Raw genomic sequence first — 15,006 nt, forward strand, 5'->3', positions numbered from 1 at the left:
AGGCTTGGTGTTTTTGGGACTGGATGGATGGATGAAATGGGTAATATAGATAACTAGTCGCCTCGCCGGCACGGTGGGTATGAAACGGACGGGCGTTTGCGAGACATTTCGATTTAGACAGAGTGTAACGGGTATGCTCAAAAGAGCTATGATACAAATCTACAACCTTTTTACACAGCTGAAGTGGACTGGTATCCACAATCCACATCCAATCTAAAGATCCCGAATGCCATGTAATCGCAGACTCCAAACAGCCGGCCTGTCCAATGCCACCCTAATCACTAGCAAGTATATCTGGAAACGCCCCTACATCTTCGTCTCCTTGAACGGATACTTCACCACATCATCCTTCCGAATTACCAGCTTCCGCTTCTTCTTCGTCGTCTGATGCTCCACCCAAACCTCCTTCGTGTAATGCGCCAAGAACTTGCGGATAAACCGCGGATCCCACAGCTCGCTCGCAATCCCCACGTCCTTGCAACACCGCATCAACGCATTGGATTTGCAGCCCTCAGTCGCGGTCGGGATGCCTTCGGGGTCGAAATACTGCTGTTCACCGCGGGCAATCGAAACCAACCTTATACCAAATCATCAGCATTCACTCCCCCAAACACCAAATCAATTGAAAGAGCGGAATTCAACTCACCGCCCCTGCACAACAAGCGCATACTCCCGCGTCACCAGCTTCCCCGTCACTATCGACTCCCCCCTCGGCGCGAGCCCCCACCCGCCCGGCCCAAACGCGCGGTTCAGTATCCGCCGGTACTTGATCTCGGGCAGGTACAGTATCCCGTCCGGCTTCACCTCGACGTCCTCTTCGCTGACCGGCGCGAGCAGCACGTCGACAGCGCCCTGCTCGAAGCGCGCGTCGCCAAGCCCCGAATACGACGTCGTCCAGTCCGTGTTCGCCTTGGGCTCGGTTAGATCCCCGTCGGTCGGCGGCTTTGGGGCGTCGGACAACCCGGCGCTGAGGTCGGTCAGGGAGGGCTGGTTCTTGGAGGCGCTGGCGAGGGCGGAGGTGCGCGCGGTCGGAGGCGGGGGCTCGGCGGCGACGGGGGAGAAGCGCTGTGTTGTTGGTGGGGGGGTGGCGGCTGGTCTGGCGGTTGTGGTTGAGGAGGCGGGCCTGGGAGCGAGTCTGTTGGGGATGGCGGAGGAGGTGGAGGCGGTGGTGGGTTTTGCGGTGGTGGGAGAGGAGGCGGCGGTTCGGGTGGTGGGTGTGTAGGCGGCGCGGAAGGGGGTGCTGCTGAATGGACGCGTGCGCGGTGGGGGATTGGAGCGTGTAGTGAGGTTCCTGGGGAGTTGGGAGTATGAGCGGAGGCTGGAGGTGGCCCGGCGGCCGGGTATGCAATTCATGGTTGTTGTGGAGGAACGCGGTGAGGGATCTTTTTCTTGAGGTTGAGGAAGGGACGTGTAGTTCAGATGGAGCTAGACAGGGGTTCCTCGACATCGAGTTTAGTCCCCACCTAGGACAGACGTGTAATGCCGCTCACAAGGTTGACCTGTTCACGCCAACAACGCATGGCGAAGCTTGTGCTATTGGCAAGTTTGTACCTTGGCCAAAAACAGCATTTCCATATAATAGCAGTTCCATAAAATCCAAATTCGAACAAGCACCTGAATCCTATGCGAGAATTAGAGCTCTATTAAAGTAGGTAACTAAGCCGGAACAACGGAGGTATCTCTAGAGGGAAAACAAAATCGAATCTAAACTTATCTAAGGAGAAGATAGGCTGGGGATATCTACTACTTTACACTACCACTTCCAAAGTTTTGAAATAGTCTATGCGTTGATGCCTGAGTTCTGAGGCTGCAATCCAGCTCCGTTGAACTCGTCTCTATTGTAGCCTTCGCGGTGCGTGAGTATATCATGTATTGTGCTAGTTAGCTACTCAAAAAAGGTTTGAAAACTGTGGCACTATAATTACTATATTCTAACGAGCCGCCGTGAGTGTTTGCGCCCGCATACCACTACTTAGGGTACGTCAATACAAATTCGGAAATCTGAACGAGATTCGCCTTGGGCTATGTGGAAGCTCATTGAAACACTTCAAGCAGTTGCAGACAGGTGCGCACACGGCTGCTCGAGACAGTACTTATTGCGTGTGCACCTGTTTGGAGCCTAGCGTGCTATATCGTTTAGCCATGCCCAGCTTAGTCAGCTACCCGCGGCTAAACTGTCCCACTTTCTTGTCACCACCAAACTTCCACTTCACCTCACCTCGACTGTCGTCACTTCCACCCCACCACCTTCTCCTCGACAACCCTTTCCACCCCACATCCTCCACTTCCCGATCGATCAGCGCGCGCATGAGCAACCTGTGAGGACACCGACAAACACGGTACTTACTGGTTCGGCTTCTCTTTAGGAGCCTCCCGTCTTCGTTCGAGTCTTGCGCTAACGTCAAGTCCGCACTCGTTCCCAGGTACTCGCAGCCAGAAGCCATGTATCGCCGCAATTCAGGCTCCGACGGCGAGATCGGCGAGCGATCTGTCGCTTCGAAGGCAAAAGTGTTCTCTCGACCTCAATCCAACGCCTATGTTGATTCATCCTTCAGACGCCCATCGATTTCCCAGTCACCTAGGCCCTTCAATGGAATCCCCGAGCGCTACCGGTCCAGGTCTAGGTCCAGATCTCCGTACAGACACCCGACGACGCCTCGTGAGGAACCCCGTGGAGAGAAGCGACCCCGCGACAACTACACCTACCGCGAAGACGACCGCGTAGACAATCGCCGCTTTAAGGTCCATTATGATGATGCCGGCCGCTATCCTCAGCCGAACGGCCGGAGCCAGATCTCATATGCTGATCTAGATTACGGAGGTTCTGGAAACATGCGTGGAGGCCGCGACAATTACCGCAAGAATAACTCTGGACGCCGTAGCCGATCGCCTGGCCGCCAGAATCGTGGAGGCAGAGGTGCAGGCAATCGGGACCGCTCGGATCGTCGTGGCAGAGGTGGCCAACATGACAAGTACAGCCAAGGCAACTTTGGAAAGAACGGCTATCGCGGTCGAGGAGGCTACGCCAATGCACAGAACGGAGGAGGATTCCACCGGAACTCGCGAGAGCCGTCTATGGGACGAGAGGGCCACAACGGCTGGCAGAACAGCGGCAGCCGCCGAAACTCCAGAGATCTGTCGGTGAGCAACCAGGGTGATCCCCAACAGTATGCCCAGAACTTTCGATCGTCTGCTGAAAACCGCCCTCGCGACTCGCAACAGGAGACGGCCCAGTCCACTGCTAGAAAAGTTCACGCGAACGGCGTAGAAGTCAACCAGCCTACTCATGATTCGAAGTCTGCCCCGCCAACCATACAGCCACCCGAGGACCAAGATATCGACTATGACAACCTTGTCCCTGTCGATGAAGACGCGGAAATCGCCAGGCGTCGCGCCAAGCGCGAGGCCATCAAAGCTAGAGCTGCCGCGAAGAATCCAGAGTTACCGCTTCTTCAGCAAGTTCTTATCGGTAGCGCTTCAAGCCCAAATTCTCCGGCAATCAGTACTCCTGTTGACGAATCAGACCGTTCTGGTAAGCATGTCCACTTCTACAATCATGAACGTACTAAACAATATCTGCCAGTTTCTCCTGCAACACCCGGTGCTGGAAACCTAGGCGAAGCGAACGCGACCGACTCTCCGGCAGTTGTTGTTGTGAACAAAGCAGATGACTCCACCCGAGAAGCCGAAGAGTATCGCCCACTCGGCGAAGACGACGGCCCTTCGGCAGCCAATTACGATCCAACAATGGACCAAGAAAAGGACAGACTCCGCGCAGAGCAGAAAGCACGAGAGGAAGATGCGGAAAAGCTAGGTCATCAGAAGGTGGACGATAGCCATGACGTCAACCCGACCAAGAACTCGGAGGACGACTTCGACATGTTCGCAGATACTGATGATGAGGACATGTTTGCCGCAGAGACCCCCGTCAAGCTGCGACGGTCTTCCTCGGATGCCGGCAAGCCTCTGGTGCTGGGAGAGAAGATGATGAGCAAGTGGGTTGACGCGGACAACTACTACGTTATCCGAAACGGAGAGTTAATGAACGGTCGCTACGTTGTCGAGCAAGAGCTTGGCAAAGGCATGTTCTCTGGGGTTATCCGAGCGAGGGACTTGCAGACAAACGGAATGGTCGCTATCAAGATCATCCGTAAGAACGACACCATGTAAGTATCTCGGCGGTCGGCATAAGTATTAGCTAATTTGTTTTACAGGAAGAACATTGGTCAAAAAGAAATCCAATTCTTGGAGAAAGTCAATGCCGCAGATCCATCGGACAGAAAGCACGTCGTACGATACTATGGCCAATTCGATCACAAGAAACATCTCTGTCTGATATTCGAGAACCTAGAGTAAATGGCTCCACTCCCGCTTCGCTTACATTGCTAACTCCACACAGCATGAACGTTCGTGACGTTCTCAAGAAATACGGCGGAAGTGCTGGTCTGACGTGGGAAGCTGTGAAGGCTTTCGCGCGTCAGATCTTCATCGGACTCGACTTCCTACACAAGCAAGATCTTATTCATGCCGACTTCAAGCCCGACAATCTCCTAGTCGACCAGACTCATAAGGTACTGAAGATTTGTGATCTTGGCTCTGCTTGCGAGCCCCACGAGACACATGACCTCTCGGACTATCTCGTTAGTCGTTTCTACAGGGCGCCAGAAGTCATCCTACAAGGTTCCGTCACCTCCGCGATCGATATCTGGGCTGCTGGATGCACTATGTTCGAGCTCTGGACGGGAGACATCCTCTTCCGTGGCGATTCTAATAACCAGATGCTGCGCGCCATCATGGAGGTACGCGGCAAGTTCGCCCCCAAGCTTCTGAGGAAGGGCAAAATCTCTGGAAAGCACTTCAACGGCGATGGGTCCTTCGTGAGCGTTGTCAAAGACCCGAATAACCCTGGCAAGGTAGCGCCCCCCAATCCCTCCATTGCAGTCCATACATCTCACTTCAAACAGGTCGTCAGCAAGACGTTGGTCTTCAACAAACCGCATGAGACGCGGGCTCTTCGATATACCGTCAAGGCGGCCGCCGCCGGCTTGCAGAACCCACCTGACCCGAAGGAGATCGCCCTGTTCATCGACTTGCTTGAGCGTTGCCTGGATCTGAAGTGGGAGAAGCGGATCAGCGCTGCTGATGTTCTGAAGCATGCTTGGTTCTTAAAGAGGTAAGCGATGAGCATTGTCTAGCGTTCCGCACAGCGAGTGATGACGGGGAGGGTGGAATATGGCATGGCATGGCTTTCGGTGATGGATTGCTGGGCTACTAACGGTGGATTCGGCGTGTATGGCGGGTATGGCAGGTACTGCTGTTATGGATTCTCAGGGCGATGCTTGCGGTGTATGCTGCTAGCATGATTGTACCTGGGGGGTAATTGGGTCTGCCTGTGAGTTTGGAATTTTCGGCTGGATACGGAGCGTGCTTGGACGATCATACGGAACAGTACTTCCAATAGCCGGAATAAACTCACAAGCATCATAAACATATGTGTGCACACTTGTCTGCAGCCGTGTGAGGTGCTTCGAGGGGGTTTAAAGAAATCTGGATTAAAGTCTAGGTGTGTACACTCCTTTGACGCCGCTTTGGGGACTTCGACGGGGTTTACGAAATTCGGGGAATACGTGCATGTGCGTACATTCGTTTGACACTGCTTGAAGCACTTCAACTTACTATACTAAGTCTAGATGTGAGTCTATGTATGCACACTCGTTTGGCGCTGCTTGAAGTCCTCCGATGCATTATGTGGTGTGGGAAATCGGGGTAAGGCTGGAGTGTGTATACTCGTTTGGTGCCGCTTGAAGGACTTCGATGTGGTTTACGAAATCCCAATATACGGATATGTTTGTACACTTACCTACCACTGCTCGAAGTACCTCGGCGTATCCAGAGCACATTTAAAAAGATCTTATATCTTTCGTATACTGCTAGCGTGATGAGAGCCAGAGAAGGATGTCTATACTTTTCACCTAGACTATGCCAGATTCTACCTTCAACCATAAGCTATCTCCTTGATCTCCCCCGCCAATTTCTTGACAGCGTTTCTTACCTCCTCACTCCAGGCCCCCCTCTTCAACCACCCATGGGCCATGCGTTAACTGGTCAAAACGCCTCCAAACAACCAGATTCCCGGCCGCCTCTATCTTCCCCGCATACTCTACCCCCACATCTCTTAACAGATCAAGCCCCGCAGTAGATATCATGGGCGTGGGGGGTATCTGGGTTTGCTTATGGATTTGGGAATTCTCGAACTGGATAGGGAGCAGTACTTGATACTGGAAGTGAGAACCGAACAACAGTGCTTCCGCCGGATACGGAACAGCATCTCTAATGGCCGGAATGGATTCCATAAGTAAGGTCTGTGTAAGTACACTTGTCTGCAAGCCGTATGGAGTGCTTCAACAGGCTCGAGAAAAACTTGGAGACAAGCGTATTCTATGAGCGTACACCCGGGACCAGTCCGAGCGCCGCTTGAAGGACTTTGGGAGACTTGGGTGTGCATCTTGCGTATTCACCCGACTGACACGGCTTGAAGTCCTCCAACACGCCCTAAGAATTTCCTCTATACTATACACCGCCCTGCGCTATGCCATACAACGATCTCCCACCCCTAAAATTGCTTCAACACATCTCAGGGAACCCGCACCTGGAGCAAATCAAACGCAAGCCGGAGAGCAACGCAGTACCGGGATGCCATGAAGACATAATCGACGATGACGATCCGATCGATGATTCCGATGACGAAGTAGGCACTAATCCGACGCCGAGTGTAGGGGATTCTGGGTCACTGTATTTGCGTATAGTTGTCTAGCTACGGTTAGAAATGCCTTGATGTATTAAAAGAAGACTGGGAAGGACGGGTGCACTCTAGCTAACGCCGCTTGGAGAAGTTGGATATACGGCGAGGAGCTCGAGGAAGAGGGCTGTGTAAGCTCGTTCAACGCAGTTGAAAGAGCCTCGAGGGCTCGCGAGACGTGTGGACGAGAACATACTAATCTACCAACCTATGGCTTAGAGTAATTTGAGGTAGCTGAAGAGAAGTAGGTAGAAGGTGGATACCCGTCTACGTACGCTCTCTCGATACTACGTGTAGCGTATTGAAAGAGCTTTGGGGCGATAGATTACCAGTCCAACCTGTACATACCTATCTGCCACTGTCAGAGCGTACCGTGGTGAGTTCAGCGACTGATGAAAGGACAGATTCCAATAGTAGCGCACAGATCTAAGAAGAAGCTTTATACTCATATATGCAGCCTCAACGTTAGCTAGAAGCAAAGAACCACCTCGCTCTATGAGTATTCCATCATATGCTCTTCTCGCTTTCTCGCTCTCCTTCTTACTGTCTACACGTACACCATCGTACACAACTCATTGCCCCCATCTCTGCCGACATTACCAACCCTACTCCTTCCTAACAGCAACTTCCGGCGCCTCCTCCACCTTCCCCTTTCCCCTCAGCATCCGGCAAACTCTGCTCATCCCCCAATCTCGGATCCCTGATGCAGCACGCAAACGCAATGAGCGGCACACTCAGACAAATCCCCGTAATACACAGCAACCGCTGCGTATACCGATACGCGCCCACAACCGCCTGCCGCTCCGGCGTCGCCATCGTATAATCAACCACAAACACAAACGGGGAGCCATACGCGCCCTCAGCAAGCGTATCATTCCCGCCGAGCCTCGACGCAAGCTGGGTCGGCAAGACCTGGGTCCAGATAGCGCCCGAGATGGTATTGCCGAACGCCGACCCGACGCTGTAGCACGCGAGATACAGGCCCGTGATGACGGCGACGTGCTCGTGGCGCGTGGCGGCCTGAATGGAGGCCTGGGCCGGGTAAGGGAAGAGGCCGCCGGCGATGCCCAGCAGGACCTGGGCGCCGATGATGCCGGAGTGGGAGGAGCCGCCGGAGCCGCCGCGGAAGTAGATGAGGATGCCGAAGGCGACTAGGAAGAGGATGGTGCCGAACAGGATGAAGGGCTTGAGCCGGCGCACTTTGACGACGATGAGCCCGAGGAACACGCCCGTGATGACGGATACGAAGCTGTAGAGCGAGGTGATGCGCGTCGCGGACTTGACGCTCTCGCCGAAGGAGACGATGAGCACCGTGTAGAGGTAGTCGCCCTGCAGGTACCAGGCCGTGTTGAGCATGACGGCGATGCCGAGGGCGCCCCAGACGGCGCGGTCTTTGAGCAGGCGGAAGGGGACGAGGGGGTGGGGAGACCAGCGCTCCCAGCAGACGAAGGCAGGGATGCAGAGGATGCCGATTACGAGGGGTGCGATTACGTGGGCGGTTTGCCATTTGGTGGAGTAGCCGCCGGCGATGGTTAAGGGGACGACTAAAGGTAGTAATACACATGTTAGCGGAGTTTCATAAAGAAGGGGGGTTTTAAGACAGATACTAGATCCTCTGGTGTTGGTTGTCCTTGAGTGCCACTCAAATCGCGTTTAAAACACCAATTTTCCTTGAGCCCGTGTTTAAAGCGACTGAACTGGGTGCTTAAACGCGACTTAAATGGGTGTTCAAACACGATATGTGTCGTGTCTCAACACAGTTCCCAGAACAATGACACCAGAGGACTCTGGTATGTGTATTAGGACCTTACGTACGGATCAGGGCGAGGACGGCGATGAGGAGGATGATGCCGATGACGTCGAGTTGCCAGAAGAGGGAGACGCTTAGACGCTTGAAACCGAGCATTTGGTAGGGGGTACGGTAGTTATCGAGGTCGTTGGAGCGCTTTGCACGGCGGTGGGCGATCCAGAGGGCGGCGATGAGAGGGATGGCGGAGACGGGGTAGATGATGGCCCACATGCCGATGCCTTGAGAATAGTTAGTGACATTTAGCGAGGTCTTGAGAGTAGGATTGTAATACCCCATCGCCATCCTGCGTTATCCAGAGTTGCCTGTCCAATGTCTCCGCTGACCCAGGTGTTGATCCGTACGAGTTAGTTGAATGTTGAGGAATTGGATGAATCGAATACATACAATGAACGGAGTCGTAGGTATGTAGGAGAAGAACACACGAGTCTTGAGAGAAGTGACATCGGCGACGATGACTTCAACTAAGAGAATGACACAAGTGTATCCAACCTGATGGATTCGTTAGATTTGGTACAAGGTTCAGAGACTCCACGTTTTCCGAGTTTGAGCTGGCAGATCATACCTGGTAGAGCACAGCACCAGCACAGAAAGACTTGACGCCAGTAGAAGTGGCCTCGACGATGGTTCCTTGGAAATTTCATTAGCAATGAAGCATTGAGAGGGTAAGATTGACATGCCGATAACGTAGAACACAATCGAAACAAACACCAGCTCAACTCTGCCAAACACATCGGCAATCTTCGCAGCAGTAGGTTGCGCAGCAGCAGCAATGACACTCCTCAGCACCGTCACCGTCGCCAGCAGCGAATGCTGAGCGAAGCTGGCTGTAGCGTTCGGCTAGTATCGCCATCAGTTCCAATTCATTGAAAAGCAACATGTCGGGAATAGAAAGAAGGTTAAGAAAGAACAGGCCCGCAAAAAGGGTAAAAATCTTGGGTAGAACGATCTTGGTAGAACCAAAAACTGACCTGATAAACATATCTCAACGTCCCATCCAACGAATAAACATACGCAATCAAGAACACGCCAACAAACAAACACACGCGATCCACGAGCGTAATATGCGCCGCAATCGCCTCAATGCGCTTCACGCCCGGGCTGGTGGCGCCGGTGAGCAGGACCTCCCGATCGTCATCGCGATGATGATGGCGCTCAGGACTCCGCCCTTCCACGGCTGCTTCGTACTCCTTCGACATAAGTAGTGTTTATCAAATCGCGATCTGATTAGACAAAGTGAAAGCGCAAACCGTGGCGTTCGTTGGTGCGAGAACCCGCAGTTTTATCAATCGGATTGATTAGCCCTGATCATTTTCATCGACTCTGTGACTCCACTTATCAGATCCTCCAAGCACCGCGCTAGCGCATTCACCGACGTCGGTGGACCCCGCCAAGCCTGTTGTCAGCGCGGCACAAATCCTTCAGGGCCGCAAATCGTTACTCCATCCCTCGGGAAAGTTCAGAAGGGCAAACACCAGCCGAGCCAAGCTCCGTGAGGGCTGGGTACAACTGGGCAGAACGTGCCGGGCTTGCCGGTTGGCTGCGTCGCGATCGGACAGCGCGATGTCGATGTTACCATGGCCGGCACTTGTAACGCGTTTTCGGGCTCGTCTGTTACTGAAGCTCTGTTAGCTCATAGAAACGTAGGAAAAGTCTGCTGAAGGGCCGACATGGTGAACGGCAAGTGACTGCCGAGCATCACGAGTAGTATTTCACTAGTGTGCAAGGAAAAGGATGTGTCACTGGGGCGAATGATCGAACGAGCCATCTCCGAGACTTGAGGCCTTTTTGCCTTTCTGCTTCGGTATGGAATGACTATAGCTTGGCCTTGTAAGGGGAAGTAGCCCTGACATTTACGTACGGTAGTGCTGAGTGGGCTGAATGGGGGGGACGATTCATGACAAGCTCCGGCGGCTATAGTTGTGTGGGACCGCCTGGCAGCTCTTGTCCACGCGAGGAGCACCTGATATGAGCCTCACTCATAGTCATTAGTGAAGAATTTGAAGAACTCGCTCGCTACATTGATCTGCCAAGACACGATGAATAGAGCCTTCAAAAGCCGGCCTGATCCAATGACGATACTGCGCTAGCTATGCTATGCAACCAAAACACCATCGTGATATCCAGCCATCATGCCACTCCAAGGGCCAGATTTTTAGTGTGAGAAGAGAAACACGGCTCTAATGACCACCATAGAAAACCGACTCCATTGTAGAGACTTCCACACGCTAATACACCCCAACGTCCTGGCCCGCCCTGGCCAGCACCTCAAACACCCTCGGGGGAAGCTTGTATCTGATCAGCCCAGCAAAGACCATGAGGTCCTTGGCTTGCTGGAGACACTGATCGGCCAGTTTCCTCTTCGTAGGATCTTCGTAGGCACCACCGAGCAAGTACTCGCGAAGCTTGCCGCAGCAGATGATGGCCCACATGAGGACGTGGCCAACGTTCCTAGCAGCCTCAGGTGCAAAGTTGCCGAAGTTGGTGGCCGAGCTGCGGATTTCAGATAGTCTGCCTTGGGCCCGCAGTGGGAGGAGGTCCGTTTCAATCATAGTCTACAGACGTGTTAGTACCTAGGGTGGCCTTTAAGGAACACGAGGAGGTATAAAATAAACTCACATCCAAAGCTGGGGCCCATTTGCCCTCCTCTACCTGCTTCTTCGCCCTGCTCAACTCTAGTAGCACTGCGATTGTTTGTCGATTTTCGCGCGAGATCTTGCTGTAGTACGCCTCGTTTTGTTCGTACATGTTGTTCATGGCCGTGGCCAACTGGATCGGGTCATCTATGGCCGCCAAGCTGAGGCTTGAGCCTGGTTGTGGTGGTTGCTGCTGGCCTTCTACGATGCCCGCGTTCACTCGGGGTCTGAGAGGCTCCAGCCGCAGAGCTTCTTGGCCCAGGTCAACCGACAGCGCTTCCGAAACAGCGCGGTTCAGGATGGTAATGACGTTGTTAAACTCCTCGGAAAGGTGATAGAGCAGTACCGCGTCCGTCGTCCGTCCACTGTCGTCAGCTATCTTAGCCGCCTGCGCCGTGATCTTCGTCATGAAGGATCTCCGGTCGTCGATCTTGATCAGGGGTAGTCGTTGCTCGATGGCTCCTGGTATGCTAGAACCATTCCCTCTGATATCACCAAGCAGCTCGGCAAACTCCCTCGTCTCGAGTACGAGCTCACGGAGAGCCTCATGACAGAGCTGCGCTTGCTCTCTCCCCGCTTCGCCATCAAGATCAGCGTTCAGACAGAGCAAGGTCAGATAGTCAGCTGCCGCTTCAGCTTTTGCAGCCCGGAAGTCGCGAGTGTAGTACCCAACCATCTGACCGAAATTCAGCTGAGGTAGGTCCCGGGTTGTGAAAGTTACTAAAGTATGTCAGTACTTGAGTGAAAAAATTGCTGTTCTCGTCGCTCACAAATCTCCGTGCCAGCGCTAGCCAGGCTTGCGACTCTTAACAGCCCGTAGAAGTCCAAAGCGATGGCGAAATGAACCGCAGAAACGTAGCTGTGCTGGTACAAGTAGCTGATGGCCTGCTCAAACATCCCAGCGAGTATCTGCAAGAAGAAGAAAACACCGAAACCATTGGCACCGTCAGATCCAGCGGAGAAGTGGCGCTGTCCTATCTCCTTGACGCTGGCTCTCAGCTCTTCCAGTCCGAAAGATTCTCCAGCGCTCTCTTCAATACGACTGCTCTCACGGGCGAGATTGAACTGCAACCACACCCAGTCGTCCATATTCTGGTTGATACGGTCTAAACTCCGTCGGTTTAGTTCGCAGCGTCCAACGATCTTGTAACAAGCCATACGGTACGGATCTGAAGCATGTTCGGGACCTATTCGTGAGCGCTGGGCATATATGTGGCTCAGATTTTGCTGCGTTTGTGGTGCCAGCTTCCGGTCTGGGCTGGCTGCGTATTGCGATATCCCAGCAATGAACTGCCGGTCATTGGCCTTGAAGAACAGTTGGTGTTTCGGGTCTTTGACATAAGCGGCAGCTTCCTGGTGTAGACCACCTCTCAATAGGTGGAAGACCATAACCCATGGCCAATCATCATTGTCACCAATCCGAGCTAGGTGATCGCTGTCGGCCCCAAGCTCCTTGCGGGACGACTTCAATCTGATAAATGCCCGGATTTTAGCGACGATTGAAGGAACACCGCCAGGATTAGCATCCACAGGGTTCTTGTCGATTTCGCTCGCAATTTGTTCGAGGTAGCTGTTGTACATGTAAGCATTGATCACCAGGATTTCTACGCACACTCACCTCTTCTCCAAGTACTGCCGTGACCCGTTCAGAATAGCTTTCCGAATAGCTAAGCTATCTGCCGAATTGCTGTTCTCTGCAAGGTAAGCCCTCGTAAAAGTTCGTTCTCTGACAGCGCCCTCATCTGTGACATTCGTCACGTTAGAATTCTCCTTTGTGATCTCAATGAGCGCATTGTATGCGTCGACGAGTTTCTGGGTGCTCTGGGTAGGTAATGATATTAGTCTGTAAATAGTAGTACCAGGAAAGCTACTCACATCAATCCCCGTAGGTCGTTCAACGGCCGCAAATTTAGATAGCACAGGATAGACCTTCTTCACCAGCCTGGCTTGGTTGAGCTCTCGGACACTCGTCGCGAATCTCTCTTGTTTGTCTCTGACGACTCTGTCTTCTGGACCAGCTTGTGCACCAGCTGCGGTCTTTTCTGAGAAGTCCTGGGGAGGCGCACCACGGCCGGAAAATGCGGGAGCTCCAATGACCGACCGCATTCCAGTCGCTCCGAACGACATGCCTCCAGAAGCAGCCGTTGAAGCGCCCAGTCCGTTTCCTCGGCGTGAGGACCTTCCGAAAGCACCGCGAGTGGATTGACCTGGCGTAGCGCTTGCAGCTAGGTTCTCGCTTTGTCTCCCAAGCCCGAAATGCTCGTATATGCGCTTCCGTTGCGCGTCCCACTCCATCTGGACATTGTCCTCTAGGAAAGTGTCGAAGTCGCGTTTGGATTGTTCTAGTCCTTCTTGGATCAATGCGAGCGTAGATTGAGACTGCAAATTGGAGAGATAGCTGTCGACATCTGAGTCTAGAGGAGCAGGCGCAGCTCCTGCGACACCTAAGCCAACCTGCGAGCCGAATTGATTGAGGTCTCGAAGCGTTCGTCCAGTAGAGATTCCAGAGGCGGCGAGAACGTAGTGTCTGTATGAATAATTAATATTTGTCCTGCCTCAAGCCATCGCTTTGAACGTACGCTCTGCTGTAGTCGCCCTGTGCCGCTTGCGACGCCGAAGGCCCACCAGTCCCAAGATTGCGAACCTTCCTCGCAATGTCTCCCAGCCCAAGCTGCAACGTTGGCAAGTCCCCAAACTGAGATACTCCATTGGCCTGGTTGTTCCTCTTCTTGCCGCGCTCCAGAAGCTGGTCGAAGTGTGCATTCTTTCCCGTAGCACTCGTTGACTGAGCCAAAGACGGATCCTGCCCTTGTCCTTGCTGTTGGCTCGCGTTGTTTGGCTGTGGGTTTGTGGAGGCGCCTAGGCTACCAAAGCCCCCGAAAGTTGACGCCCCGGTGGCAGGTTGCTGAGGCGGGTTTGTCGAAGCTCCTAGTCCACTGAGTCCACCGAACAGTCCCCCGGCGCTGGAAACTGGCTGAGCCTGGCCTTGCGTCGTGCCTAAATTGGAGAACAATCCAGGAGCAGCTGCTCCAGCGGACGTGGTTTGCGCAGAAGTATTTGCGGGTTGGACGCGTGCAAACAAGCCTCCAGTAGGCTGTGCTGCAGAAGAAGTGGCCTGCTGAGCGCCGCCGAGATTGGAGAAGAGGCCTCCGTTGGGTGCGGCAGAGGAGGTGCCAGTGTTGCCAAACAAAGATGAACCGGATTGCCCAGAGGTCGTCGCAGGATTGCTACCAAACGGCGGTGCTCCTGTGGTGATACCGAGATTAGAGAACATGACCGGCGCGATGGGTCTCCCAAGAGCGCTGGGGCTGCGGTGGAGTGAGGAGGGTGGGAGTTGAGTTGTCAAGCTGGTGAGCTTCGATCGCGTATGTTTTCTGGAGCTGCACGGTTACCTGTGCTTTGACCAGCGAACGCCAGGCAGCGGATCGCCTTTTACATAAGCCAGCATATTGATGAACGCTAGATTTTGAGTCACTTCTGCAATTCATGTGCCTGCTAATTGAGACTGCTTATTTCATTCTCATATTATTCACGCCTGAGAGTTCTGAAGAATACTCTGAGTTTCTTAAGATTGCTATTGAGCTTGCTACGAAGTATCTCGACATACCACTGATCATTCGCTGTCTACCTAATTGAGAATGCTATCAAGACACGACGAGCAAAATGATTGCCAAAGCTAATCTAAATCCTATCGAGATGCATACAGAGATCGCGTATGTCACAAGAGTTCGACATACGCACGCAATTGCGGCCGTTTGAGCGCA

General features: G+C 53.4%; 4 protein-coding genes across 4 annotated transcripts; 1 reads left to right on the plus strand and 3 right to left on the minus strand.

The window, feature by feature from the left end:
• Positions 1-306: 306 nt before the first annotated feature.
• On the minus strand, positions 307-1,353 carry BDZ99DRAFT_380014 (Mgm101p-domain-containing protein; the record flags this gene model as incomplete). The annotated part of the gene is made up of 2 exons (XM_033715174.1): positions 307-577; positions 647-1,353. The coding sequence occupies 2 exons, from the start codon at positions 1,351-1,353 to the stop codon at positions 307-309; spliced, it is 978 nt and encodes a 325-aa protein (XP_033581361.1).
• Positions 1,354-2,228: 875 nt separating this feature from the next.
• On the plus strand, positions 2,229-5,623 carry BDZ99DRAFT_460052 (kinase-like protein). Its single transcript, XM_033719302.1, has 4 exons — positions 2,229-3,532; positions 3,584-4,166; positions 4,215-4,352; positions 4,400-5,623. Exons 1-4 carry the CDS (start codon positions 2,443-2,445, stop codon positions 5,175-5,177), a joined length of 2,589 nt encoding a protein of 862 aa, XP_033581362.1. The 5' UTR covers positions 2,229-2,442; the 3' UTR covers positions 5,178-5,623.
• Positions 5,624-7,414: 1,791 nt separating this feature from the next.
• Positions 7,415-9,805, minus strand: BDZ99DRAFT_486256 (MFS general substrate transporter; the record flags this gene model as incomplete). Its single annotated transcript, XM_033722761.1, has 7 exons — positions 7,415-8,343; positions 8,615-8,827; positions 8,881-8,911; positions 8,994-9,098; positions 9,172-9,236; positions 9,287-9,446; positions 9,578-9,805. 7 exons carry the CDS (start codon positions 9,803-9,805, stop codon positions 7,415-7,417), a joined length of 1,731 nt encoding a protein of 576 aa, XP_033581363.1.
• A 761-nt stretch (positions 9,806-10,566) lies between these two features.
• On the minus strand, positions 10,567-14,516 carry BDZ99DRAFT_437326 (nuclear pore protein-like protein; the record flags this gene model as incomplete). Its single annotated transcript, XM_033717578.1, has 6 exons — positions 10,567-11,161; positions 11,226-11,962; positions 12,013-12,812; positions 12,861-13,063; positions 13,118-13,769; positions 13,822-14,516. The coding sequence occupies 6 exons, from the start codon at positions 14,514-14,516 to the stop codon at positions 10,835-10,837; spliced, it is 3,414 nt and encodes a 1,137-aa protein (XP_033581364.1). The 3' UTR covers positions 10,567-10,834.
• Between the last annotated feature and the right edge of the window lie 490 nt (positions 14,517-15,006).

This window comes from Mytilinidion resinicola (assembly GCF_010093595.1).
Source record: "Mytilinidion resinicola strain CBS 304.34 unplaced genomic scaffold BDZ99scaffold_4, whole genome shotgun sequence".
Lineage (NCBI taxonomy): Eukaryota > Fungi > Ascomycota > Dothideomycetes > Mytilinidiales > Mytilinidiaceae > Mytilinidion > Mytilinidion resinicola.

What these genes read in the sequence shown, in the direction of transcription:
- BDZ99DRAFT_460052 (XM_033719302.1), top strand. Translation starts at nt 2,443, where the DNA reads ATGTATCGCCGCAATTCAGGCTCCGACGGCGAGATCGGCGAGCGATCT. An exon ending in TGACGAATCAGACCGTTCTG is followed by an intron (nt 3,533 to 3,583) that starts GTAAGCATGTCC and finishes AATATCTGCCAG; the next exon opens with TTTCTCCTGCAACACCCGGT. An exon ending in ATCCGTAAGAACGACACCAT is followed by an intron (nt 4,167 to 4,214) that starts GTAAGTATCTCG and finishes TTTGTTTTACAG; the next exon opens with GAAGAACATTGGTCAAAAAG.